Source organism: Amblyomma mixtum, chromosome 3 (assembly GCF_055824585.1).
Source record: "Amblyomma mixtum isolate Tamu chromosome 3, ASM5582458v1, whole genome shotgun sequence".
Taxonomy (NCBI): Eukaryota; Metazoa; Arthropoda; class Arachnida; order Ixodida; family Ixodidae; genus Amblyomma; species Amblyomma mixtum.
Genome location: NC_143014.1, coordinates 26,206,670 through 26,232,416, shown reverse-complemented (window position 1 = coordinate 26,232,416; position 25,747 = coordinate 26,206,670). Strand labels below are relative to the sequence as shown.

The 25,747-nt window shown below is 47.3% G+C and overlaps 1 protein-coding gene and 1 pseudogene across 4 annotated transcripts in view; both read left to right on the top strand.

The window, feature by feature from the left end:
* The window catches only part of stg (string), a 151,728-nt gene extending 134,718 nt beyond the window's left edge, over positions 1-17,010 (top strand). For all 4 annotated transcript variants that reach the window (XM_089578437.1, XM_089578438.1, XM_089578439.1 and 1 more), the window contains 2 exons: positions 251-362; positions 16,089-17,010. In XM_089578437.1, the coding sequence (XP_089434563.1) occupies positions 251-362; positions 16,089-16,235 (259 nt within the window). In that variant the 3' untranslated portion in view covers positions 16,236-17,010. The remainder of the gene's footprint in view (positions 1-250; positions 363-16,088) is intronic.
* LOC149349474 (uncharacterized) lies at positions 9,387-13,914 on the top strand (annotated as a pseudogene).
* Positions 17,011-25,747: the final 8,737 nt, after the last annotated feature.

Here is a 25,747-nt window from a genome sequence, read left to right as displayed (position 1 = left end):
AACATAAAAATTCGTGACTATTTCACTAGATAATCTGCGCGCAGTAACTGGCTATCACAGAAATGCATTTTTTTCCAGCTCAGTGTGTTTTTATGTTAAATTTACTGCTATTTTTGTATCAAATAAGATATTATAACAAACTGTTAGGTGTTTTTTTCACGAGTTTGATATATCCGAGTTTGACTGTTTATGATTCTTACAACAAACAGTAGTGGTTGAAAGTGGTTAAATTTGTTTTCTTGCAATGCAGCTCACGCCTGCTACGTGAAAAGGACCGGCAGATTAACAAGTATCCTGATTTGAATCATCCCGAGATTTATGTTCTTGAAGGTGGCTACAAGGCATTCTATGAAGAATTTCCGGTGGGCTATACCAAAGTACTTGTGCTGAATGACTGTTGTGTGAGAGGTTTTGTCATCCTGCCGAGCATGCGCTTTATTTGAATATTCTTTGCGCGTCCCTGCTGAAAAGAGGCAGACACAAAGCGCAGATGCTTGGGTGTTTTAGTGGTCTATGACTAGAATTACTGCCACTGTTGCTGAAGTGCCCGTATACTCCTCATTGAAAAATTCTTACTGCCACAAGCGGTTCTCCTTGAACCAAACATTCGGGCCCCTTGATTTTTCAGGCATGCTTGATTATTTGAACTTTTTCGCGGTACTGCCCCATGCCAGTGGATCGAATGTATAAGAGCAACTGAAATTGCAGACACGTCACCACTGATTTCTCGATTTTTCAGACCTCATTCGTACTCACCACAGCACTGCCTCCTGTAGTCAAGCTGCCACATAATGTGTACAGTGGAACCTCATTAATATAGGCTTATACCTGTGCTACACGGGTACTTTCGAATGACATCTGAGTCGAATGGCATTCGAGACTTGGAATGGCATTCGAACTCGACGGACTCCCGCGGTGCTACACGGCACTTTCCAAACGCATTCGAAATTCTCGGCTCGTTTTCAGTGTACAACGACGACGACGGTCACACTAGTCCGACAACGGCACTATCACGGTGAACAGCATCATGTGATTATAGTGAACTATCCAGTTCACTTTAATATTGTAGTGGGACAAGTTTTTTGGCTAAACGACACCGACGAATCCGATCGGCGGACGGTCAGCCTTCATATGCCCTCGGGAGTTCGGCGGCTGAGCGAAAACACGCTGATGAGGGGACAGTGCGAATACATGCGCGCTTATACATTATCCGTATTGGAAATAAGCGAAACGAACGGCTATATTTCACATGTGCACACTTGGACACTCGATAGCGATAACCACTTGCCAAATTAATTTCAGTCGACGACGACTCCGTTCCCTTCAGCGACGACTAGGCCTAGCGAATCCGCAGGGTTGGATCGGTGATTGCGGTGGTTGTGAAGAATGAATTCACAAGTTTTAGCGAATGCAAATGGTCAACGAGTGTAGTTTTGACAACAGGGACATGAAATCAACTATTGCTTACATCGCAGGACGCGCATACGATGAACGGGAAGCGGCGGTGTGACACGAGCTGCCGAGCAGTGCTTTACGGCCAGCAGCAGTCGTCGCCGTCGTTAGCTTGTAACTAACAAGTTAGGCCATTTCAGTTAACGCGAACGGTCACCAAACATACTTCTGGATAAAGTAGCTTAAAATAAAGTACTGGGCATGTTGGAGGAAGCCGGGAAAATTAGCGAGAAGCGCCGATCATCCGATGTCAACAACCCGGCTGTCAAGTGTTTCTCAGGCGAGCGATCGTGTCGGCGCTTCCCACAGATTGTCGCACTGCGTAAACAAGCACGCGTACAACCGGTACAGAAGAGAAGATATTATTTAATAGAACTAAAGCGCATATTTCGTTTTGTGTCTTGCAAACGAGCACAAGCTGTTCATACGAAGCGATGTAAACCAATGTAAACAGCAGTATGACTGCAGTCGTCCTCATCGGCGCACTCCTGGGGAAATTTCATGCTCACGCGGTAAATGTTCATTGGTGTACTATTATCTGCAAGCACTCACCTAGACGGAACACGAACTATTTGCTAAACAAACAGCAGAAAAAAGCGAGTAGCGGGTATCGAAATGAACACAGCCACAGAGCCGAAAGCAGTCGCGCGGCGGTGGGCGGGGCGAAGAGACGGCGGCGGCGACGGCTATTGGTTGGTTCGGGCTGTGTTCGCGTTTCGAAGGCATTCCAAAATCTGGAATGTCTCCGCGGAGCTCCTTCGACTGGAAAGTCATTCCAACCGAATGCCGTCCAAAAACGTCGTGTAGCAGCGCACGTTTGGCATTCGAGTCGAATGACGTTCGGTTGGAAGGCATTCGAAACGCCCGTGTAGCAGGGGTATTAAAGGGGGATGAACACTAGTTCGAATAAAGTGGAATTTAATCTTTGCTGGTAGGCACAATGCGCATACATACATGGGTGTGAGTTCGTACTGTTCTCTGATGTCATCTGCTGTGCAAACATCAGTAGGAGGCACATTTCATGGAACTCATCAGTGCTAAGTCCCTTTTTCTGAAATGCGTGAAGAGGCAGCAACGAAGCGCGTGGACAATGTACGATTTCACGGAGACAGCGAGCTGAAGCAAATGGCAGTGCTTTTCAACTGGAGTGTATACGCATGGCACAATGCATAGCACCTCTCCGAATTTTTCTATCTCAACACTGTCAACAACTGGCATTCTCATGACTGGCAGAATGCCTTTTGTTATACACAAGCCACACGTGATTGCATACTCTAATGGCACCTTCAGTAAGCCTGCATCGGAGTTGCCCAAAAACCAGGGCCCATGGTAATGGATCCCTGTGTGCAGAGGTGCAATTTATGAAGGATGAAATTGCACAGCAATGCACACCAGTGTCATTTATCGAAGGTGCTAAAACTGGGGGTTGCATGTTTCAGTTTAAAGGAGTATAGACACCTAATTTTGGCGGCACGTTTTCTTCTCTACAATGATGTGGAAGACACTACTATGCTTGAATAACCATGTGGTATTCGCCTATGACCACTGAATAATTTTGCTGTCATACTGTTTCGGTTTCAGTAGCCAAACGATGGCTGTGATGACAGAGTGTGGTTTTATATCACATGAGGCATAGAAAAACGTCAATATAATTGCCACTTCATTGTTTTAATTCTCTGCAGTGCTGAAGCCAGCCTTTCTCAAGAGCCGGAATAACAAAGCATGTAGAAGCAGCGATTATATTGCAGTTTTTCCATGCCTCACGCGACCTATAACCACACCTTGATGTCACAGTTCACATTCAGCTGTTGAAACTGAAACCGAAACAGTACGAGAAAGAAATTCAGTTATGAATTATTTAGAGTTCGTAGGAGAATACCAGATGGTAATCGCCGCCGCGGTGGCTCAGTGGCTATGGTGCTCGGCTGCTGGCCCGAAAGACGCGGGTTCGATCCCGGCCGCGGCGGCTGAATTTCTTTGGAGGAGAAATTCGAGGCCCGTGTACTGTGCGATGTCAGTGCACGTTAAAGGGTCCCTGAAACGGTGTCCATGTAGGCAAAGAGAAGTCGAAGTATTGATAGACATTGAACGATCCATCATCCTACCGCAAAAATTTTTGTTCTACCTTGTGCGGAACCAGAGATAATGGCTATTAAAAATGACCACCAGCCTTTTCCCTCTCAACTCGTACACCGGAGCGAACCATAAAAAAATAAAGATTACAGGCCGGGACCATGCTCCGCCCACAAATACGTCATCGACGAGATCGGTTTGTTTACTTCCGGTTGACGCGCTCTTTCGCTCGATCGCTCGCTCGCTTTCCCGCTGTCTGCTATGTTCACCTGTGTCTCGCAACCGTCGCTGCGGCTTCTCTCGTACTATAGACCCCGAGCTGAAGGAACGACTTTTGCGGATGAGTGCCGAAATGGGATTTCAGCCTTAAGGCGGGGACACATGTGCGAAAAGTGTGTGCGATTCGCTGCGGCGCGCCGTTGTGAACGACGTCGTAACAACCGATCGCAGCTCGTCGCCTGCGTCCAACCTGCTGGATGTCTACGACAAGCCGCGCGCGGAAAACGCAACGACGGGAAGCGGGAGCCAATACGAGTGCGGAGAGCGGCAGCGTCATGATGCCGTACAGCGCGCTGCTCAGGGCGCTCGGGGCCGAGCCACGCCGGACCGGCCTGCCAGCCTTGATGCCGGCCACCGGCGACTGAAAAACGCGCTAGTATTGTTTGTTCTCGTCCATAGCAAGCCCTTGGATAGATGCATGTCAAAAATGCATAATTTCTGACGATCGTTGGCCAATACCGAGTTGCTGGTAAAAGTGATGACTGCGATACAAGCAAATTTCATCCAACAGCCGATTTGGTGCTGCTGCTACTTGGTGCGGTTCACCTACCGTCTGCTAGCTCCGTTGCTGAAGGCATCGTGGAAATCGAACATATCTTTTATTATGGGACGAGTTCGCAGTAAAGCGATGTGAATAGTAGGCCTTTTATTATAGCGCAGGCAACTTCCGAAGCGCCGTCAGCTGCGGTTTCAATGCGAAACCAGATAGGCCTAGCGACGACTAGGGCAGCCTGGGACCAGCGCGCAGTTCGTCGCGCGGCGTTGCCGCAGGCGGTGTCGTTGCCGAAAGATCCACTTTTGCACAGACATATTTTCGTTGCTCGAATCTAGGAAGCATCCTCGCTGGTATCATGGCTGTTTTGCATTTTCTTGTGTGAACGTGATGTACGCCGAGCATGCCGGCCACCGGCCAGCCTGGATCCCGTCTGCCGGCGACATAAAAACGAGCTAAAGTGTGTTCTTGACGTAAATAATAAACCCTGGGATAAGAAATGTGAAAAATGTGTCATTTTTGAGGATAGCTGACCAATACTTAGCTGCTGGTAAAGGTAACGACTGTGATACGAGCAAATTTCTTGCCACAACCGTCTCGCAGCTGCCGCTGGCGCGACGTGGGGTCCGACTCGCCTGGCGCCCGCTCGCTTCGCTGCAGAAGGAGTCGCGGAAAGTGACCATACTATTATTTTATTGTGAGATGATGCTGTTGACTGCAAAGCGATGTGTAGAGTAAGCCTTGTATTATAGCTCAGGCGACTTCCGAAGCGCCGGCCGCTGCAGCTTCGATGCCAAAGAGGCAATAGGCCTAGCGACGACCACGGCAGCCAGGCAGCAGCAGAGCTTGTCGCCCTGAGCGCCCGCGAGCGGTGCCGTTGCCGAAAGCTCGCAACATAAGCAGGCGTGCTTTGTCGCTGCTCGAGAAGTATTTCTGATAACAAGGCGATCTTGCCTTGTGATATTTGTACACCATCTCAAGCAGCGCTCAGGCATTGCTGCACGGCGGCGAAGTGCGACACCGGTTGTGAGCGGAGCTTGGGTAGGGCGGCGCAGCGATGTTCACCGCTCCGTGTCTCCCTGCTTGTAGTGGGGCGGCAGTTCGCAAGCGACGATCGGTGCAGCGCGTCGGCCAAGCTTTTAAGGACACGCCGTTCAGAAATCGAGCGCTGAATCCTGACGACGACGACGACTCGCTCACTTCCATCTTTCGGCAGACAGTGCCGAAGGGCAACATCTTGCCGAACCCTGGCTTTGCAACCAACGACACAGCACGGCCGGTCCATTTTGATTGCGCATGCGACGGAGGTCGCGACAGAAATCAGTAGTGCGGCGACTCCAAATCGCACCTCGATTCTCGATTCGGTTCGACGGCGGCACCGGCGGAGTGACACAAGCTGCACGAGCAGACGAAAACATTGTAAACCGGAAGTGCAGTACTAATTTCTGACACCGAACACACAATAACTGCGTAAACATGCATATAAACGACAACTCCGCTTGCTGAAATGCGAAATGTTTCCGAAAAGAGTAAGAGTGTGAAGTATCTAGAGCTTCTAGTTTGTTAAATGCGTGATTTCACGTTGGCACCCCGAACCAATCATAGCCCAGCACTTGTGACGTAAAGAGTACAAACTGACGTAATGAGTACGGATTCGGGCGGAAGTTCACCGCCGCTGGTCGCCGCGAGGCTCGGGAGAGGTAGTTTTTGAAAATGTATTGTAAATTATCTACTCGCCTTTGATGTATTGTACGCGGCATGAACGTTCAGTGGCCTACGCTCTACATAATGCAAGTATTTGTTTGCCAACCTCAGACACCCCTTTCAGGGACCCTTTAAAGAACCCCAGGTGGTCGAAATTTCCGGAGCCCTCCACTACGGCGTCTCTCATAGCCTTAGTCGCTTTGGGACGTTAAACCCCATAAACCAAACCATACCAGATGGTAATCCATGTATAATAAATTTCAGGGTGCGCACAGGTCCTTGAAACCCTTGAAAACCCTTGAATTTGAAAATTGCGTTTTCAAGGCCCTTGAAAGTGCTTAATTTTTTTTTAACCCTTGAAAGTCCTTGAAATTTCCTGTGCGAGATGGAAATCGCGATATACACAAAGAAAAATCGGTGCGAAACCCGTGCATAAAGTGGGAAAATGATTATTTTCTCAGCGCATAGTTTTCTACTGACCGTTACACGAAATTTCTTGAAATTTTAACAAGTTTGGTGGAGCCCGTTAGACAGCTGGCCACATTGAGGTGGCGTGATCGCCCGTTCAAAAGTGAACGGCCGTATCGCCATCGACATCACCGGCCGTTGGTTCGGCGTCTCGTGGTTTTGCGTATAGTGAACTAGAATACTTTCTAGTGGCGCGACCGGTGGCTGCTGGGGCCAGCTCGGGTGAAGCGAATTGACACTGACGGCCGGCAGGGGCGCTGCTGCGCCTTTTCCTAGCCTCCGGCGCGCGCGTTGGCAGGACATGGCAATGCGGTGTGTGGTTTAGCTCGCTTTGCGCGCGCGCTGTTACGCAGATAATTTCACTTCAGCGTTCGTATCTTGCTGCTAAGTAGTGATAGCAGTGAGCAGGAACTTTGTTGCACCAATGACAGGGAATTTGACGAAGCTATGGCGATAAGAAGAACTGATTCCCACTGTTTTGCGCCAGGTTGCCGCACCGGCTATCCGGGCGCCAAAAGCATCGTTGTTTGCCGCACCAATATATGTCGGATAGCTTCGGTTGAGTATCATTGCATTGGGTAAATTTAAGTCTTAATTAGCTGCCAATAAAAAGTTACTTGTGATTCCATATTGAACTTCATGCTGCAGTTTCAAGACATATATCGATGGATAGCTTATTTCGAGTACGATTGAAGTGCGCTAATTGCAGGTCCTAATTAAGTTCCGTTAGATAATTATGACTAAAACAAATTCGCGATACAGCAGCAACTCATATCGTTTAAAAGGTCTCAACGAGTAGAATCCAAAAACAAATGAAAACTACGCAAAACCGAGCTATCGCTCATCTATCTCGGTTGAATCATGATTAAACCACTGCCAATTTGTTGTTTAGCTAAATCTGGTATTGACGTAACACTTTGAATGGTTCTTAGCTGTACATGCATCTCATTGTAAGATTGCTCTTGCAGGACCATTCATTCGTGGTGTTATTCAAGTCATGACATCACGCTTTCCAGCTGAAGCATTGCCTCCTCTGCATCAGCCGAGAAGTTGAATTCTTTTCTGTCGTTTCTGTCAGAGTGGGAACGCCACACAAATGGGCAGCGAGGCTTTCTAAGTCAGTCCGCAGTAACTGCACTGCGTGTAACACTAAGCAGTACCTTATCGCTGTTGAAGTAGTCAAGTAATGACAAGCAGGGTGAGCCATGACCCCGTGTATCATCTTTTTGGCATTGTCAGGCAGTCATCAGGATGCAGTACTCATCCTACACTTCAGCAATTCATTGCTACAGTGAACTGTGTCAGCTTCAGCAACCTTGCGCACTCTGTGTCAAGAGGAAACTGCGAGCCCGCTGTTCTAAGTTCACTCTTGAATGCAGATGCTGGTGAGCAAGACACTTGCTCTGGGAGGGAGAAACTGATTGACATATTTCTCGATGCCGGAAACTTGAACGCAGCCGACGCACTGCTCACAAAAGCTGTTCCTGACCATTCTTCCGTTGTTGTGGCATCAAGCGACAGCAGGCTAACCTTTTAAATTGCTGGTTACGTCGCGCGAAAGTTCGTTGCTTGGATGCCCTGAGCACGCTCAAACCATAGCTGCAGAAATAACTGCATTTTACCTCACAACTCGTCTGCATTTCTTCACGAAGAGCATTAACGGAGCCAGCGACAGCAGGCGTCTATGTTGTGTGCGTCCTTGTCCCGTTTTGCGCTAACTCACATACCGTGTCAAAGCGGCGCGTTGACTTAGCGCCTGTGTTGTGTGCGTCTTTCTCGGTACCTTGTCCCGTTTTTCGCTACCTCACATGCCGCGCGTCAAAGCACCTTAAATTGAATAGGTGCTGAACAAGTCAATGGCAGGGAAGTTGTGGATTTTCGCAAACAAGATTTTTTTGTTATCATTTCTGCACTGAAGTCAGTTGCAAATAAAAGCTTCATATGGTGTTCATGTGTACATACATCAATTTAATAATTATTACTAAATCAACAATACCACCAAAACTCACATCATAGCGGTAAATAGATCATATCTACAAGCGCCTTGACTTCTCTAAACCATATATGAGCTCAAAATGCAGCATCAAATTTAGCTTAAATGGTTTAAAGGGGGTGAGGAATAAATGACGGTGGGTACACACTCTAAATGGCATTGCTTTCGGGTTTTGATCTTCAAACCACAGTAATGGTCGCGCAAATAATCTGCTCCGCATGTGATGCTGACCGCTTGGCATTCTGCGATGGCGTTTCGCGCCAGAAAATCACTCTGGAAGTTGGAGTTTAGTCAACGACGCGACAGTAGGAACGTTGTATCCTCGCTTAATTACGTGGTTTTCGGACACGCGTTTTAATCCTTAAGAAGGCTAGTCATTGTAACTAACAGGTGGAGAACAGCAAGAAAAAATAAATGAGCGATTATAATTAGTAAATGAGCTGAAAAACGCAAGATAACAGACGAACTTTTCAACACTACGCGAATTCCCGTGCCTAGGAAAAGTTGCGGTGGCGCCATCTGGTGGCGTCTGTTGGAAAAAGGCTTGCCTGCGCCTCGCCGCTCGCGCCACTAGAGAGTATTCTAGTTCACTATAGTTTTGCGTTGCACGTGCGTACGCTGATGTTTACTCTGTGCAGCCGTGCGTTCAGACAGTTCTCTGCGTGTGACTGCAGCAATCCCGCGATCCGCAGAAATGCCCGGAAAGTGCAAATTTCAGAGCGCGTGGCTCAGTAACAGCGCCTACAAGGATTGGGTGGCACCAGATGCTACGAATCCACATCGAGCAAAATGCAAGCCTTGCGGGAAGTGCTTCGACCTGGTTACTATGGGCGAGTCTGCACTGAAAAGCCACATGAAGAGTGCAAAGCACAGCGCCTGTATGAAGAGGAGGAGGAGGAGGAAAAACTTTTATTAAGCAACCCTTGAAAGGAAGCCAGTGAGGGTGGGGATAAGGATAAGGGGGTTGCAGGAACAGGTGGGCCCTCGCGGTCGCGCTAGGTGGCCAGGAGCCCATGGGCCCTGGCGACCTCTGTGGCCCAGGTCACCATCCGGAGCTGAACCTCCGGCTGTGAGCTGTGCAGCACGGCCTCCCATCTCTCCTGGTCGTCGAGTCTCAGAAAAGGGGGAGTTGGAGTATTAGGGCAAGCCCTAAGTATGTGATGAACATCCGCCTTAGGGTGTTGGCATAATTTGCAGGACGGATGGTAGTCCCCTGGGTGCATGAGGGAATACAGGTAAGGGTTCGGAAAAGTGTCTGTCTGAATCCGTCCCTGTATGAAGAGAGCAGCGGCAGGTTCGGTGCGCGAGTATTTTTCCACTAGCGCGAGCGCGCGACCCGTAGATACTCCATCGCAGTCGTCTGACGTCAATATCGCGTGCAAGGTAAACGAGCTGGTGACAGATGCGGAAATTTTATGGACGCTGAAGTTAGTCACATCCCACTGCTCCTACAGATCGTCGTCGGAAGTAGGCGAGTTGTTTAAACGCATGTTTCCTGATAGCGAGATCGCTAAAGGCTTCTCATGTGGCGAGAAGAAATGTGCTTACATAACCTGCCACGGCCTCAGACCTTTTTTTTCTGTCATCGCTGCAACGAGATATAGAGCGGTGCGAGAACTATGTCGTACTTTTTGATGAGTCTGCTAACGAATGCCTTCAAGAGAAGCAAATGGACGTGCACATAAGATTTTGGGACGCGTCCAGAAAGGTGGTAACGAAGTACTACACATCTGTTTTCATGGGGCACGCAACGGCTGAGGATATTAAAGACCAACTTTTGAGTGCACTAGAACCGTTGCCACTGGCGAAGATTCTTCAAATCTCAATGGACGGACCCAACGTGAACCTGAAGTTTTTCAAGATGCTGCAATCTCACCTGCAGGAGTGTCTTGACTTGGGTACTTGCAGCCTCCACACTGTGCACAATGCTTACAAGGCAGGCGTCATAGCGAGCAAGTGGGGACTCGACACCCTTTTGTCCAGTGTGAGTACACTGTTTGAGGATGCCCCTGCAAGGAGGCATGATTTTTCAGCACTCACTGGGAAGGCAGTATTTCCTCTGAAATATGTTGCCCATCGATGGGTTGAGAATGTGGCTGTCATCGAAAGAGCTCTGGAACTCTGGAGTGATGTGAAGAAGTTTGTGGAATCCGCAAAGAAGAAGCAAGTGAGTCTGCCAAAGTGTGTGTCTTTTCAGAACATTGTTGAATTCATTCAGGACACATTAGTAGTGGCAAAGCTGAATTTTGCTCTTAGTGTTGCTGCCACACTGAAGCCATTCCTAATGGAATTCCAAACTGACAAACCGATGTTATTTCTTCTGGCAAGAGACTTGGAGACGATAGTCAGAAAGTTAATGACAAAATTTATCAAGTGTTCTACATTGTCTTCAGCAACGGGGATCACTGGCATGCTGCAAATTGATATAGAGGACCCAAAGAATCATACACCACTGGAAAAAGTGGATGTTGGTCACACAGTCGAACAAATCTTGAAGAAGAGCAATACAAGTGCAAAGGATATATTTCAGTTCAAGATGGAGTGTAAGCAGTTCCTAGTCGCAGTGACGAAGAAGGTCCTTGAGAAGAGCCCCTTGAGGTTCCCAGTGGTTAGAGGCCTTTCCTCGCTTGACCCTCGACAAATGTGCTGCAGGCCTAATGAGTGCCTGGCAGGCCTCAAGAAAGTGTTGGAAGCACTCATTGCGGCAGGGAGGCTGACAGATCAGCATCGAGACTCTGTACTTGCAGAGTACACGGAGCTGTTGCAAGAAAAACATCAACTGCGACTTTTCGAGAAAGCCACCAGTCTGGACACCTTTTTTAGTGAACTTCTGCAGTTCAATGCTTCTTATGCAGAGCTGTGGAAAGTTGTAAAATCTTTGCTTGTGCTAAGCCATGGTCAGGCAACTGTTGAGAGAGGCTTTAGCATAAACCGACAGATCTCTGTAGAGAACTTGAAAGGCCTCTCGTATACATCTCGCAACGAATTGTGTGCGATGCAGTGGAAAAAGCAGGTGGTATCTTTAACATTGTCATCACAAAAGATTTGAGGAAGGCGGTATCAGCTGCAAGGCATCATTATAGTGCTTACTTGGAAGCCCAGAAAAGGCTGGAACAAGAACGTGTCAAGCAGTCAAAAAAGCGCTGTGCTGAGGACCAGCTTGACAGCCTCAATAAAAAAAGGAAGATACTGGAAGCAGCTATTAGCGATCTGACTGCATCAGCAGACGACTATGCTGAAAAGGCGGAAGCAGCCAATGACCTCACTTACATAATCAAATCAAATTCTATGAGAAAAGCAGCAAAGGCTAAGGCTGAGCAATTGTTAAACCTGAACAAAGAGATTGAGGCAAAGCTTCAGGAGGTCTCTTGAACTTTCCTTGGTGTGTCTTGACAGATATGTTATTTTACATTGAGTGCAATAAAGATATTTATTTTTTGAAAATACTTTTGTGTTTCGAAACTACGAAATACAGCTTCGTAGCAAGTCCTTGAAAACCTCCTAGAAGGGCCTTGAAAGTCCTTGAATTTTTTTCTGTATAGCTTGTACGAACCCTGAATAATGCCTTAGGCATCATTACAAACAAGAAAACGTGCACACCAAATATTAAGTGTCATACTCCTTTAAACTTCAGAAACGCTGATAAAAGTATGCCGAAATCAATTTTCGAAATTGCTTCTAACCAAAAAAGGTCAATTTTATTGACATGCACGCCACATCTAGCTGGCGATTGAGTTGGAGTTAAACTCATAGGAGTAAATTAACAAAATTTGGAAGTTAGGGGCATTATGAGCCAGTTGTACAGTTTGATTAATTAGCGCAGTTGTGTGTTTTGAGGCATTGCTACGTGGATTCGTTATGTGTTCCAGGGGCCATAGCAAAAAGAATTATTGAAATCGGAGCATGTAAATGAAAGTTATTCCACTTAAAAATTCAAACTAAAAAGTTCAGACGAAAACTTGCTTCACTTACCCTGTGCTGAGATTGGGTGCTGCCAGTGACAACCACCCATAACTTGCACACACGCAGCAGAAGCTTGCATGAAATTGTTGCCTTGCCGTGTCAGGCCACAGTCTCATATTTTGACGGAGTCGTCCCTTCGCGTACGCACTATATACAGGGCCGGGGTGACTAACTGAACGAAGTAAGCTTCTCGATGTTTTTTGTTGGTAGGATCGGAAGGCTAACACTGCCCCTTGCCGCCACCACCTCTCCTCCTGTCCATCTTTCTCTTCACGTTTCTGGGTGGGGGGGGGCAAGGTGTGTCAATCAGCTTTTCTTCTTCTTCTTTATTTTTATTTATTTATTTATTTATTTATTTTGCCTCCCTTCTCAGTGTGGTTCGAAAAACAGCGCTAATGGAAGTTTGAAGCCAATTGAAAAGTGTCGCCCGCAGCGTTATTGGTGTCTGTCTTTGTTCACTTTCATTGCTTCTTATCAACTTTTATGGCATGCAAAAAGCTTACATCACTCAGGTAGGGTGGTCAGAATGCATAAATGTGAAAACCAGCCATGGAAGTATGGTCAGAGAGTGCACCAGTGCCGCGTGGCGGGGCTCACGCCAGTGGTTTGGTAGGGTGCGCGGCCAGAATGAGCTCACTGTTGAAGCCACGTTTCTCCTACTGAGAGCTAAATGCTCAATTCGTACTTCATAGGAAGTGTGAAAAATCGGTTGGTGACTGTATACTTGGTCTCCCAACTTGTGTCATGCACATAGCTTTCTTTCCACTCTGAACATCAGCAGTGCTTTTCATGGTTGTGTGTTTGGTTCATGAGTGCTTGAGTTGGAACAAGTGTTTTTTTTTTACAGTATACGTTTTTAGCCTGCTGTTTGTTGTTATTGTTTGATTGTTGTGTCATGTTCTGTGCAAACATGAGCAAAGCAAGATTTTGCTACTAAATTTTTCCAGTATCAAACATAAAGGCAACGTTTTGCCTAGCGTGGTCTGATGTGTACTAGCAAGTTCTTGTGCTCGGTCTCTTGCAGTAGTTGTTGGCAACTTGTATCTTTCTTTTTTGTTCTTTAACATCATCAGATGCAAGTTTCACGTCATGCTAGCTAAGACTGGGATGTACTACTTGCTCAGACCAGAGTTGAGTGAAAATGTCATAATTGCATTGTTGTGTGAGTAATTTGTTGCTTCACTAGTCTTCAGGTGATCTCTTTGCATAGTGTGCGATGTACACGAAGAAACATCAATACCCATTTAGGTAAGATAGATCTGGAGGGTGCATTAGTTACTGGGTGTCGAACCGGAATCCAAAACCAGAATCCAAAACCAGAACTGAGCCTGTATTTTTGCCCGGAACCAAACCAAACCCAAATATCTTGGAACAAGGTCCGAATTGGAATGGTTCAGAGAAACCGTTCAGAGTCTGTTTGGGACTCAGTTCAGCCCCACTTTTGGTGGGCTGCGGTTGTGGGCTGTGGCTGTGGTTCAGCCCCCCCCCCCCCCCCCCCCCCCCAGAAAAAAGAAGTCTTACAGCACAGGTTTAGCCATTGAGAGTTGCACTGGGCAGTGCAAGGATGGCACCCTACCTATGAGCACAAACCAAAGTGAACAAGAGGAGCATCAGCAGTCTGCCTGCTAACATTTCAACAAGAGGATTTGTCTTCGTCTGAGCCAGGCAAGACAAGTCCTCTTGTCGAAACGTTGGCTAGCAAACTGAGGCTCCCCCTCAACCCTTGTTCACTTTGTTTTGTGCTGTCAATAATCCAGTCTTCCTGCCCTCTTCTGCCATGGACTTAAACCTATGAGAAAGGATAGTGGCGTCTACAACACAAACTACAGTCATCGACTGATTGTTCGTACTCTGCGCGACGCAGAAAATGGTCTGAATAATTGAGAAGTCCAAAAAATCTATGAACTTCGAAAAAATAATCTTTTGGGGAAAAAAAATAAATAAAAATAAAAATCACGAACTTCAACGCTCCCCGCGTTCCGCTTGCAAGCAGTAATCTTACCCACAGTCATGCTTTTGTCACGTCCACACCACTTCGCATCATGACACTGTATTTACTTACATAATTTGCATACTTCTCCTGGAATTAAGGCTTCCAAAAGGGATGCACATTTCACACGGAGATTTTGCGAATACGTCCTAAAAAAGTTCTACAAAGATCTTAATGTGGAATGTATACGGTGCATTGCTGCATATGTTGACCCCGCAACTCACGCCCCTTGCTGTTCAAAAAAAAAAAAAAGACTTTAAATATAGGTCAACGCACACACTACATGTTACAGTACAAGTTACATTACATGTTGCCAGGTTCAGTTTCCAATGGCGGCCTCTCCAGAGCCAGAGATTTTTAGCATCCTCTACTGCACCAGAGGTCTGACCGCAGCCTTCATCAAGTTGCCCCACAGCCACTGCGGTGTGAGGGCCAGGGTTAATTGGTGTATTCATATAGTAGGTTGTGGCCAAGCACTACACCAGGGTGGCCAAATCCTATTTGGTGAGAGAGTGCGTTGTCGATCCTGGCCACCGAGGTGAGGCCACATCCCAGGCTTGGTTATGTAACTCCATCGACACACGGAGTTTTTAGTGGACATTCCCCGCATTTAGCAATTTTTGTCTGTTTGTCTAAAGCCGGTTTTATGGCAGGTTAGCAGCCTGCCCACCATGTCTGGCGGCAGCTCAATTAATCGTGAGAGGCTGCTCGCAAAGAGAAACCTGGATCGCAACCCAATCCAAGCATGCCAAGTCCCCCTGATGGCAGCACCTGCCACAGAAGGGCAGTGGCGCATCGCATGAACGCTGCTTCACTCTGCGAGGAGTGCTAGGAAGACTTGCAGGGACCTGTGAATGTAGAGAATGGCCAGTTCCGCATATATGGACATTAACCCATTATAGCCATCCGAACAAATGCCATCCATGCAGTGAAAACTGAACTGCTAGCACCTAATTCGTATTTGGTCTAACTATGCAAATCGGCCATCTTTCTTTTTTTTTTTTTGTATCAGATTGATAATTGGCAGCACCAGGATTTGAACCTCAGTCCTCTTGCGTGCGAGGCAGATGCTCTACCTCTAAGCCGTTGCTGTACTTCTAGAAAATATATCCTCATTCAAACATATTTTCGGTCCCAAACTCCTTTTAACCGGTTCAGACCGGAACGAAATGCCGCTCTGGAGCTGACTGAACCTGAAAAGTGTGAATCTGAGTCTGAACCGAACCCGAAAAAATGGCAGTTCAACACCCTGGTTAGTTATGCAGCTTCTTAGCCACAGACATGGGAGTGTGACTTGATATTATGTGCTCACATTTTCTTTTTAGGGAAACTTGCAACAATTTTTTTTTTCTGCTCCTTATTGTAGCATAAGGTGAGAGTAAATTTAACAGTGGTAGTAATGGTTGTAGTAATTTGTGAGGTGAAACGCTTCCATTCAAAATGCCAGCTTCGTAACTGTTCAGTTTGTGATATCCTGCATAGTAAAAAATGTTTTTAGGCCAGTTTCTGTGACTAAAGAGCAAGCAGCAGATTTTCAAAAACGTCGCTTTGCATCTCACATTCGGTGCATAATCTCTTTCTCGTGTGTTTTGACTTGGTGGTGCTTTTGTCGTGCGTTCTCTGCCCTTGACATGTTATGAAAGTGTCATTCATTCTGTAAAATCTGTGTGCAGGACTTGTGTACACCTCAAGGCTACATTCCCATGCGACACAAAGGCTATGAGACTGACCTACGACGGTATCGTAGTATGGCCAAAACAGAAGCAGCGTCTTCCAAGTCTCGTGCTGCCCTGCATATTCGCGCCTTGAAGAAGTTTTAGGCTCGTGGCTGCTTTGAGTTGTAGGCAGTTGTGCTCTGCAGTGCACCAGGGAACAGCCCCAGCCAGGATTGGATTTTGTGCCATCTGCATCATGTGCTGCATGATTGTGTCATATAGATGTCAGAGCTTAGTGTGTGGTGGTTGCAACGTATCGGATTTGATGTGCTCATGTATGGTATGGTATTGGGTTCTTTTTCAATGGCCATTTTTATTTAATGGAGAGGAGAAGCTAGCTGTTTTCACGTATGAGGACAGTTGTTTTATCTATCATGCCAATATCTGCGGGAGCATCTCGCATGCTATTTTATTATGGCTGTAAAGTTTTTATAATTTGTCACTTGCTGGCTTGCAGGTTTTTCCTGCGTGTGTAAGAGTCCATTTATAGGACAAGTCAAATAAGTACAGAGATATTTTAATGTCACTTTGTTTTAAAGATGAGGCATGTAGCTTTTTGCTGTTGCTCATTACTGGCGTGTATTTATTATTTCGAGAACTTTTCAAATTCACAATACGAAACTTTTTGTGAATGTTTTTAAGGTTTACAATGCTTTTTGTATGTTTTAATGACCTTGAGGTATAGTGATGACAACTTTCTTGTATGAAGAGTTCTCAAGTAAGCTCTCGTTCTTAGTAATACCATTGACATTTTCGGGAGTGAAGGAGACTGGGGTTCATAAAAATTCATGGCGAAATGCTCCACGATGGTTCATATGTGTGCGCGGTTATTTTTGGGTGTGTGTGTGTGTGTGTACAAATAAACAGTTTTCTCATCGTCTGCTATGTAGTTTCACCTCCGGTGAGAAAATAGGGGTAGTATACTATAGCAATTCCCCAACCGATATTATACGGTTTTTGAAATTCCCGCCCTTTGCCATTAGCTGAAGTGATGCTATGCCCCACGTTTGCACTTGCACTGACCCGTGCAGCTGCTGGAGAGAGGTCGCGAGAGCCGAGTTCTCATAGCCAATGGCGCCCGACGTGGTGTTGTAACTTGGAGCTAGCGCATCCTCTATTTTAATGCAAAGAGCAACGTCACTCAGATCGTAAGGCACTGTGCGACCACCAGGCGCTTCCACCGGCGGCGCTGCGTTCAGCGCCGCCAATGGCCAGTATGGCGTCCCGAGTAAGATGGCTCTGCGCCGTAGCAGACAATTCTCCATGACTATATGACAACACGTGCGTGCCACTCCCAAGCTGCCTTTGGGCTGACAAGTTTTTTTTTTTTCGAGGAGGGAACTTGGCTAAAGGCATCAAGCTTTTTGAATCCTGTCATGTTCACGATGTAAAAGAAATTCTGACGGAAGACAGGTGTGAAGTGCTGGCCCGGTGCATCGCATAGACAGCGCAGTGCACCGGGCCAACACCTCACGAAGGATCTAATATTCGTTTGTTTGATTATGCAAGTTTTAACGGCTCCTCTTTCTTACACAGCTGTCACCGAGCAGGCACCTGATAGAAGCAACTTGCAGCTGCAAGGCAGGTTTTGCAGGAAATGGAAACATACCGCTGCTATGGCAGCTTCTTGGAGCAGAGCGGCACACTGTCGAAAACTAGACGCCATCAAGTATGGGGAATGCCGAGCTGCAGAGTGTGTACCCAAAATTTTAAAGGTGCCAAATCAGACAAACTGTAGAAGGTACTAAAAACCCTTGTGAAATCCTTTTCTCGCGAACAGTGCTAATTTTACATTTCATGAGTATGAGTTTAATTTGTTTTATGGTATCCTACATTGCGTGCTAAGACAAACACTGATGGTTCCAAGATATTTTTGCGGGCGCTATATGTTTTATGATTGTTCTTTTTGGGGACTACAAAGCCAGCAAAGGTGGAATATGTGCTCAACTATTTTAGAGGCATTAAATGCGGCCTGAATGACCTCTTGTGAGGTGAAGAATTGGGAGAGTGCAAGGACCTTCCTACTAGCGAAAACAATGAAGAAGGCGCGACTGAACTGTTTGAATGAGACAAGCGATCGTGGCCCGAATGCCCCAGTTATGAGACAGTGCCGAACGGTGCAACTTTGATATTGAAAAACCGGCATTGTCCCACAAGGTTTGTGTGCTTAGAGTTTATTGGAGGAAGTAGTACTCGAAGCATGAAAATATATATGGTGAATATGTCTCGGTCTCTCAGATGCAGAAGCAGACATATATGAAAGACAAGTCATAGTAGCTCCTGAGAACCTGGCTGAGCTCCCTGTAACCACCCGGAAGAACAAAGATCATTGGAAAGAAGAAAGGTTTCCGCGCATAACGGGAACTAAGGTAGGCAGTCTTAAACTTAGACAATCAAAGAATACTGTGGTACGACGTGGCATAATGGCCAGTAGCATATGTCGCGCGACAACTACAAAATCTTGCGCCCCCCTTTCGCTTTTATCTGAAAGCCGAAAATGGAAAGTACATTCACGAAAGTATGCGCTGTTTAGAAAAAAAAACGCAGGAGAAAGTATTTGCTTTTCAGCAGCCACACGGCAAGGGGCTCATATTCTCAGTAGGGCTCAGTAGATGTGCTTGTATATTATTCATTACCGAGTGCAGTAGACAATGTCTATTATTTTTTCATGCGCACAAGGTACTTTCCTATCGCCCTCAAAATTTAGAAGACAGAGCAAGATCTGTTATCTTCGGGAGATATTTCACAGGGTCAGCTGTGCGATACGGATTCACAGTGGAAGTAAAAGGTTGGCGCAGTCTACAATAAAAAAGACGTTTGTTTCCATTCTCAGTCGGGAAGCTGCGCGTAAAACTTGGTCCCGGGTGAATTCCGGTAAGTGCTGTTGCAGGAAACAGCATTTCTTGTTCTCTTTACAAAGTTCATTGGTGCCTGCAAAGACCTCACTGGCATAGCGCAAAATTTTGCTTTGCTCACTGCCACTCCGGCGATTAAGCATCGCCATCTCACTGAACGCGCGCTGCCTTCTCACTCGGGATGCGCGCGCCGCCGCTAGTGATGCGTGTGTCACTCCAGAGTTGGATGCGCACGGTGGCTAACCCGTGGCTGACCACCCTTTGGTTAAGGTGGATTCACACGGACCAGGTGACGCGTGGTGTCCCACTTCCGCTCTGCGAGGGCTGTGCCAGGCCCACATTCGGAGAAAAGCTGATGACAAATCTAATCCACTTATGGCCACACTTCCGGCCTTTGCAGGTGGCAATAAGCACATTGCACACAATCTTTCGCCTTGCTACGTTCCCCAAAATCGCTGACCATACATGAAACTCATGGAGCAGAAGTGGGATGTCGCATGGCGCCTGGTCCAGGGGTCAATAGTCCGTCGTGTGAATTCTCCTTTGGGCAGAGGCGACATGTGACAACACCTTTAGCCACTACTTCGGCGGTCTCCATTCCCACTATTCTGTCCTAATTTCTTTCATATCCCCTTCTGCCTGCTTATGACATTCCGTACCCCAGTAGAAAAAAAAAAGCATTGGAAATCTGAATTGGACATTCAGATTGTTCCAGTTGTGTTTTTAGCCACCCGACCAACTGGATCAACTAATTGGACTCATTGGGCCCTAGGAAGTTATTGCATCCTGAAAATATTAAAATATACCTAACAAATAAGTTGCACAAAGTACACAATGTAAATACACAATGCGAGAAATATGCAAAAGGAAAATTGATTTGTGAGGACTGCAGGGAGACTCTCTGCCCGGTGCCAATCAACATGCTCAAGTGACCAAAATTTTAGAATTTCGTCTCGTGATTAGCTTCTTGTTTAGTTTACATGACAAAAAATTAAGTGGTCTACAGTCCGATACAACTTGTCTGCAGTGAAGCCCCGCCCACATTCAGGACCGGCGCTCAGAATTCCTCCACGACAAAAAAGTTAAACGTTTGACTCTGGGACGTAGGGTTGGGGCTCCCTTGGCCGGGACTGGTATGGTCAGGGAGGTAGTGGGAGTTGCGGCTCGCTTCTTGGCCGGCGGTTCGCGAATACGGAGAGCTGGCAGTGGGAGAGTGGGGGTAGGAGCGGCCGGGGTAGGGGCCTGCTGGTGGGCATGCAGCTGGGGCCAGAGGCGAGGGTGGTAGTTTGGATGGAGGCGAGCTGTGCGCGGACACACAACAGCTCTTCATAAAGGGGGTTGGCGGGTTCCTGGGAGACTACGCCTGCCCATCCAGCCAGTAGAGGTGCTGGAGGAGGGCGACCTTCGTGCAGCTCCTGAAGAGCGTGTTGATGCAGTACCGTTCCTTCTGCTTTAGGTTTGTTGCGCGGGTCTGCGAGAGCGGAACACTCTCCGCCTCACTCAAGCCTACATCACGAGCCACATGACATACTCATTCCCCTACTTCACCCTAAAGCAGAAGGAGCGGGACAGCATCAACGCGCTCCTCAGGAGCTGCACGAAGGTCACCCTCCGCCTACCCCCCCAGCACCTCAACTGCCCGGCTCATCAACCTCGGCACTCACAACACGTTTGAGGAGCGGGCAGAAGCCACCCTAACAGCACAGCCGACTCGCCTGTCGGGTACCGTGTCGTCAGGCCCCCTTATGGTCCTCGCCGTCGCTCACAATCGGGCTTGATTACCCGCGTCAGGCTCCATCACCAAAGACTCGTCCGAAATTGCAGATGAGGCGGCCATTGCGCTCGATCTCATCTCCAACTCTGCCACCAAAATTCTCTCAGTCTCAAAATCCGCCCTATCCAATTTCGGCAAAGGCCTGGTATCCCACACCATGGCTCGGCTTCTATGCTTCTGGCACCCCACCTGCCCCATAACCCTTATCCGGACTTCCGTACACGCAGGCCTTCCGGGCAACGAGGAGGTCTACTCCCTCGTCCGAGGTCTCACTTTCCGGGCCGGATTTGGATCCCCCTCTGCTATCTCAGGAGCGTCTGCTTGCCTTCAGAGATATCCTTACCCACTATCGAGATACGCGGCGCGTTTACGCACCGCCGGCTGCCTCCCTAACCCAGGCCTCCCACTGGCACCAACTCCAGATCCATGCTGCTCCCTACCCTATTCTTCTTCAATAATTTACCATGACCAGTTCCTCTCGTTCTCTAAGCTCTGCGCGAAACCGGGAGACATGCCCTACCTTCCCAACCCTCCGTCCCCAACCACGGTAGAGTCATGCGGGGAGACTCTTGGCCAGCTCCGCTACTACAGACCAGATCCAAGGGCTGTCCTTTGCTCTTGAAGGGAGGCTGCCGTGCCATGTAAGGGGGAGGGAAGTGGGGGGTTGCCCCCTTTGGCAGAGGTGGAGCTTCCCGGCCCGCCAGAGTAACGCTACTGACTGGCCACGGCCACATGATAGCTGCATAACGCATGAAAGAATCCTAGCTGACAGCCATCTCTGAATAGAATTACGCAGCGCCGGCCGGTGCAATGAAGGAGGGTGCGAGCATGAACAATCACCAAAAAGGACTCGCCAACTTCCCTGCGCGATTGTGGGTTCTCTGTTGTGTGTACAAGGGTATTATTTGGCTCAGGTGATGGTGAGAAAATGTAATGCATGTTAAGCGAGTTTATGTACTCTCCTCAGAAGGTGTTTCAGAGCCCCTTTAACGCCGGAAAATCAGTGCCGCCATTGACTTTTCATTCCTTAATCATTGAAGGTGACCGCAGCAGTGGCCCAGTGGTTGAGCATCCGCCTCGCATGCGGGAGGTGTGGGGTTCGATCCCCAGTGCCGCTGGGTACCCACCGGTGATACAATGGGTGCAAGCTTCCCCTGGCCTGGTGCTTGGCTTATTCAGGGTGCAATGCTTGGGAAATGGGTCATTGACCCCACCTTGAACAAACGAAATACATTGTGTCATGGCACTCTTTGGCCGCAGATGCCCTTGCACCATAAAAATTCACTATCACCATAATCATTGAAGGATAGCCAAAGCTTTGCTGGCCTTTGTTAGAATTTCCATCTTTTCATTGAAGAGTTGACACCTTGCAGAATACCGAGAGCCCTGTACTGATTCCACCCGAAAATCCTAGTTCAATGGCGGCATTCTCACATTCTAGTTCAAAAAGAAATAGGAAATGCCCCTTTATCTGTACAACAGGTGCCGTGTTCGTCGACCAAGCGACGCAAGGCTGCTCCAGCAGCCCTTGTCTCCTCTGCGCATACAAGCCAGCCGCCTCCAAGAAACTAGCACGGGCCGGTCGCTTCCACAAAAGCTAGCAGGCGTCTCCCCCGACAACACCTGATCCCTACAGCCCCGCCGACTGACGCATTCCCTCTGACTAGGCACCATACCGTGACCATCTGCACTCCCACAGCAGCGGAAGTGCTTTCTTTTACACTCTCCCTCTCTCTCTCTTCCCCTTCTACTGCAATAAACCTGTAGTCTCCACCCTGTGTTGGGAGGTTCCTTGCATGCGGGGCACCTACGCCCCGAACTAACTCGAACCAGTAACAATAGGGAAGTTACGTAAAGGGCATAATAGAGCAGCCAAGAAACTGTCCAGCGAATCCGAAATTCTCACAGACTCTAGGGCGCCATGGCTGTATATGCCCTTACCAGCACTGGTGTCTAGCTTACCCTCAATAAATATTCGCTCTTTCCCCTTTTGTGTTGGGTGCGAAAGCAAGGAAGTCGAGACAGGTACTCATCAAGGGACTGCCCCATTGTACCCTTTGGACAACTGCCCTTTACACTCGATCTCGAAAGCTGGTGGTAACCGTCGGGGCTTCAGGTTCATGCATATGAACCTCAAGATGAACCAGGTGAACGTGCACTTACACTGCACTGTACATGGGCCTCTAGAATTTCGCCTCTATCGAAATTCGACTGCCGTGGCCGAGATTGAACCCACATCTTTCGGGTCAGCAGCCGAGTGCCGTAAACCACTGAGCCACCGCGGCGGCCCGAAAACAAATCTCTTGTAAGGTAGAAAAGAGCATGAACTAAAATACAGGCATCGCCATCACACGCCAATCTCGCAAGTACAAGCGCGATGACGAAATAGTCCAGAAACAGCACGAATGTCGGGCAGACAAACATGCATGAAGGTCATGTGAAGTTTTGTTTTGAAACCGCTAGTGTACTTTAATTACAGGAGGAAGACTGAAAAAAAACAAGCTAAATGTTGAAAGCTAAAGAAAACTTATATTTGGTGGTGCAACAGGTGCCCAGCTGAGTTTCGGTACGCTCTGACGCTTCGTAGGTATGCTAGCTATGCGCTTTGTATGCCCGTGCGGTTTCATTTTTGACGTGCCTCGATTTACATGTGCAGAGGACCTCCAAGCGCCTCTCTAAGTGCTCCTCGGACGAAGTTCATGCAGCGGCACGAGCCTCCGCGTTAGCAAATGCACTGATCAGCATGTTCGCTTTGTCAACGTACCAAGACACTGGGCTGCATAACTAGCGCTACGAGGACTATTATTACAGAATTTATACGAGTCCGAACGTACAGCTGGCCAAACCTTTAGCTGGCGCGCGTGACGGCTGTGTTTTCCATGCTCCTGCAGCTTATGACGGAGCAAACTACCGAAAATATTAAATCTAAGCACAGGCTCACTAAGCCCGTGCTTAATATTTAGCTTTCCACAAGTTGGCTTCGTCGTAAAGCGCAGGAACGCAGAAAGAGCGGCTGTCGCGCTCGCTAGCTAAAGATTTGGCCGGCTGTACCAAGTCTCTACTCATCAGTTGTGATGGTGGTTCGGCGGTGACAGCTGCCGACTCCTCAGTGCTCAGACTATCCTGCCAGACCCGCCGCCTCAGCCCTCAAAAGCCTCGCGCGCTGCGTGGGGTTGAGGTCGCTTCGTAGCAATATCCGGAACAGGATCCATCGTAACGCAGGTGCAAACGTAACCAAAGAGATGACGGCCGATAGAGGCCTTCAACGTCCAGCCAGCGGAATATCTTTCATTTTGGCTACTGCTAGGCTGCATCGCTCACTGCCAGCAATCACGAAGTCCCCATTTATGCCAGTTTACGTTACTTTTCGGCTATTTCGTCAACGTAGATTCAAGAGTTTGAATCAGAGCGGCGAGAAAAAGTTTTTCAACTTCGAATCCAAAGCAATAAGTGCATCTTTCGCCACCAGACAAGTGGCACCAAAGCCACAAAATGCAACAAAAAGAAAAAACTGATAGAGTTGTCCTCAGCGTCCCTTTAATGCTGCAAGCAAGGGCATACCTAGAGTGTGGCAGAGCCCACCGAAAAGGGTACTACGTTTGGGCAATGGTGATTCCGGCCAGCGACATATCTCAAATTTGAGGCAGCTTCCCTGGCATTTGGCTGAAACTAGCAGCTCACAGCCACCTGCGAGTTTCTTGCCAGATAAAACAAAAGCGATTACATGACGTTACAAACTGTGCAGTGTCATGTGAACACATTTTCATGTAACCTTATACACTATTTAGGAATGATATATAAACTTGTCATTTTACTGCACAAATTTTTTTGCACAATGTCATGTTTAAGCATCACATAAGCCCTAGAAAATGAATGGCTAAAGCTGAATTGTGGACAAGCCAAAGCTTCATGAATAAGCAGCAAAATCGAAATATGGTAATAACTTCGTGTAGTGCAGGCTGGCAGTAGTCATTTTTGGTACAATTTGCATACTACGGCACAAGAAACTTCATACAGCATAGAATGGTGCGAATGGAACAGCAGTCCACCCCTGGCCTTTGCCTCTGCACCACATGGCTGGTGAGGCCATGCAGACTCTTGCCAACCTTTACAATTAACTATGTTAAGGGGGGACATGGGTCTTAGAGCATTTTTTTTTATTTACAGACCAAATGCAATGAAACTGGACAGACTTATTTAGTTTTTTTCTGCTGATTTCAAATATGCAATTTGTTTAGTTCTAGACCAATTAGTTCCTGAGATATTAATATATATCATGCCATTGTCTGCTGAAACAATAGAAAAGAAATGGGCCACCAGAAATTTAATTTTAATGTGTGGGTAGATACTACAATGTGTGAGGAATGCAACGCTGGAAGCAGTTTTCAGTTTTTTGTCCGTGTGGACAAATGGGCTTAATAGTTAGTTTTCAAGTGAGTTGACCAGACATACAATGCCAGAAAACATCACACACATGAAACTAACTATTAAGCCCATTTGTCCACACGGACAAAAAACTGAAAACTGCTTCCAGCGTTGCATTCCTCCCACATTGTAGTATCTACCCACACATTAAAATTAAATTTCTGGTGGCCCATTTCTTTTCTATTGTTTCAGCAGACAATGGCATGATATATATAATATCTAAGGAACTAATTGGCCTAGAAATAAACAAATTGCATATTTGAAATCAGCAGAAAAAAGTGAATAAGTCTGTGCAGTTTCATTGCATTTGGTCTCTAAATAAAAAAAATGATATAAGACCCATGTCCCCCCTTAACAAACTGTCTTTGTGAATACACGTCTTCAATACTTACCGTGTTATTGGCAACACAAAGCTAACTGTTATGCTGCTGCATTCAACACTGGGCACACACATCTGATTTCTTGCATTTCTGTGGAATATGCTTTGAGGGTTTGTACTTTTACCACTCAGAAGTTTTACGGGCATGCAAGTTTTAAGAACCTAAACCAATAACAAAGAACCA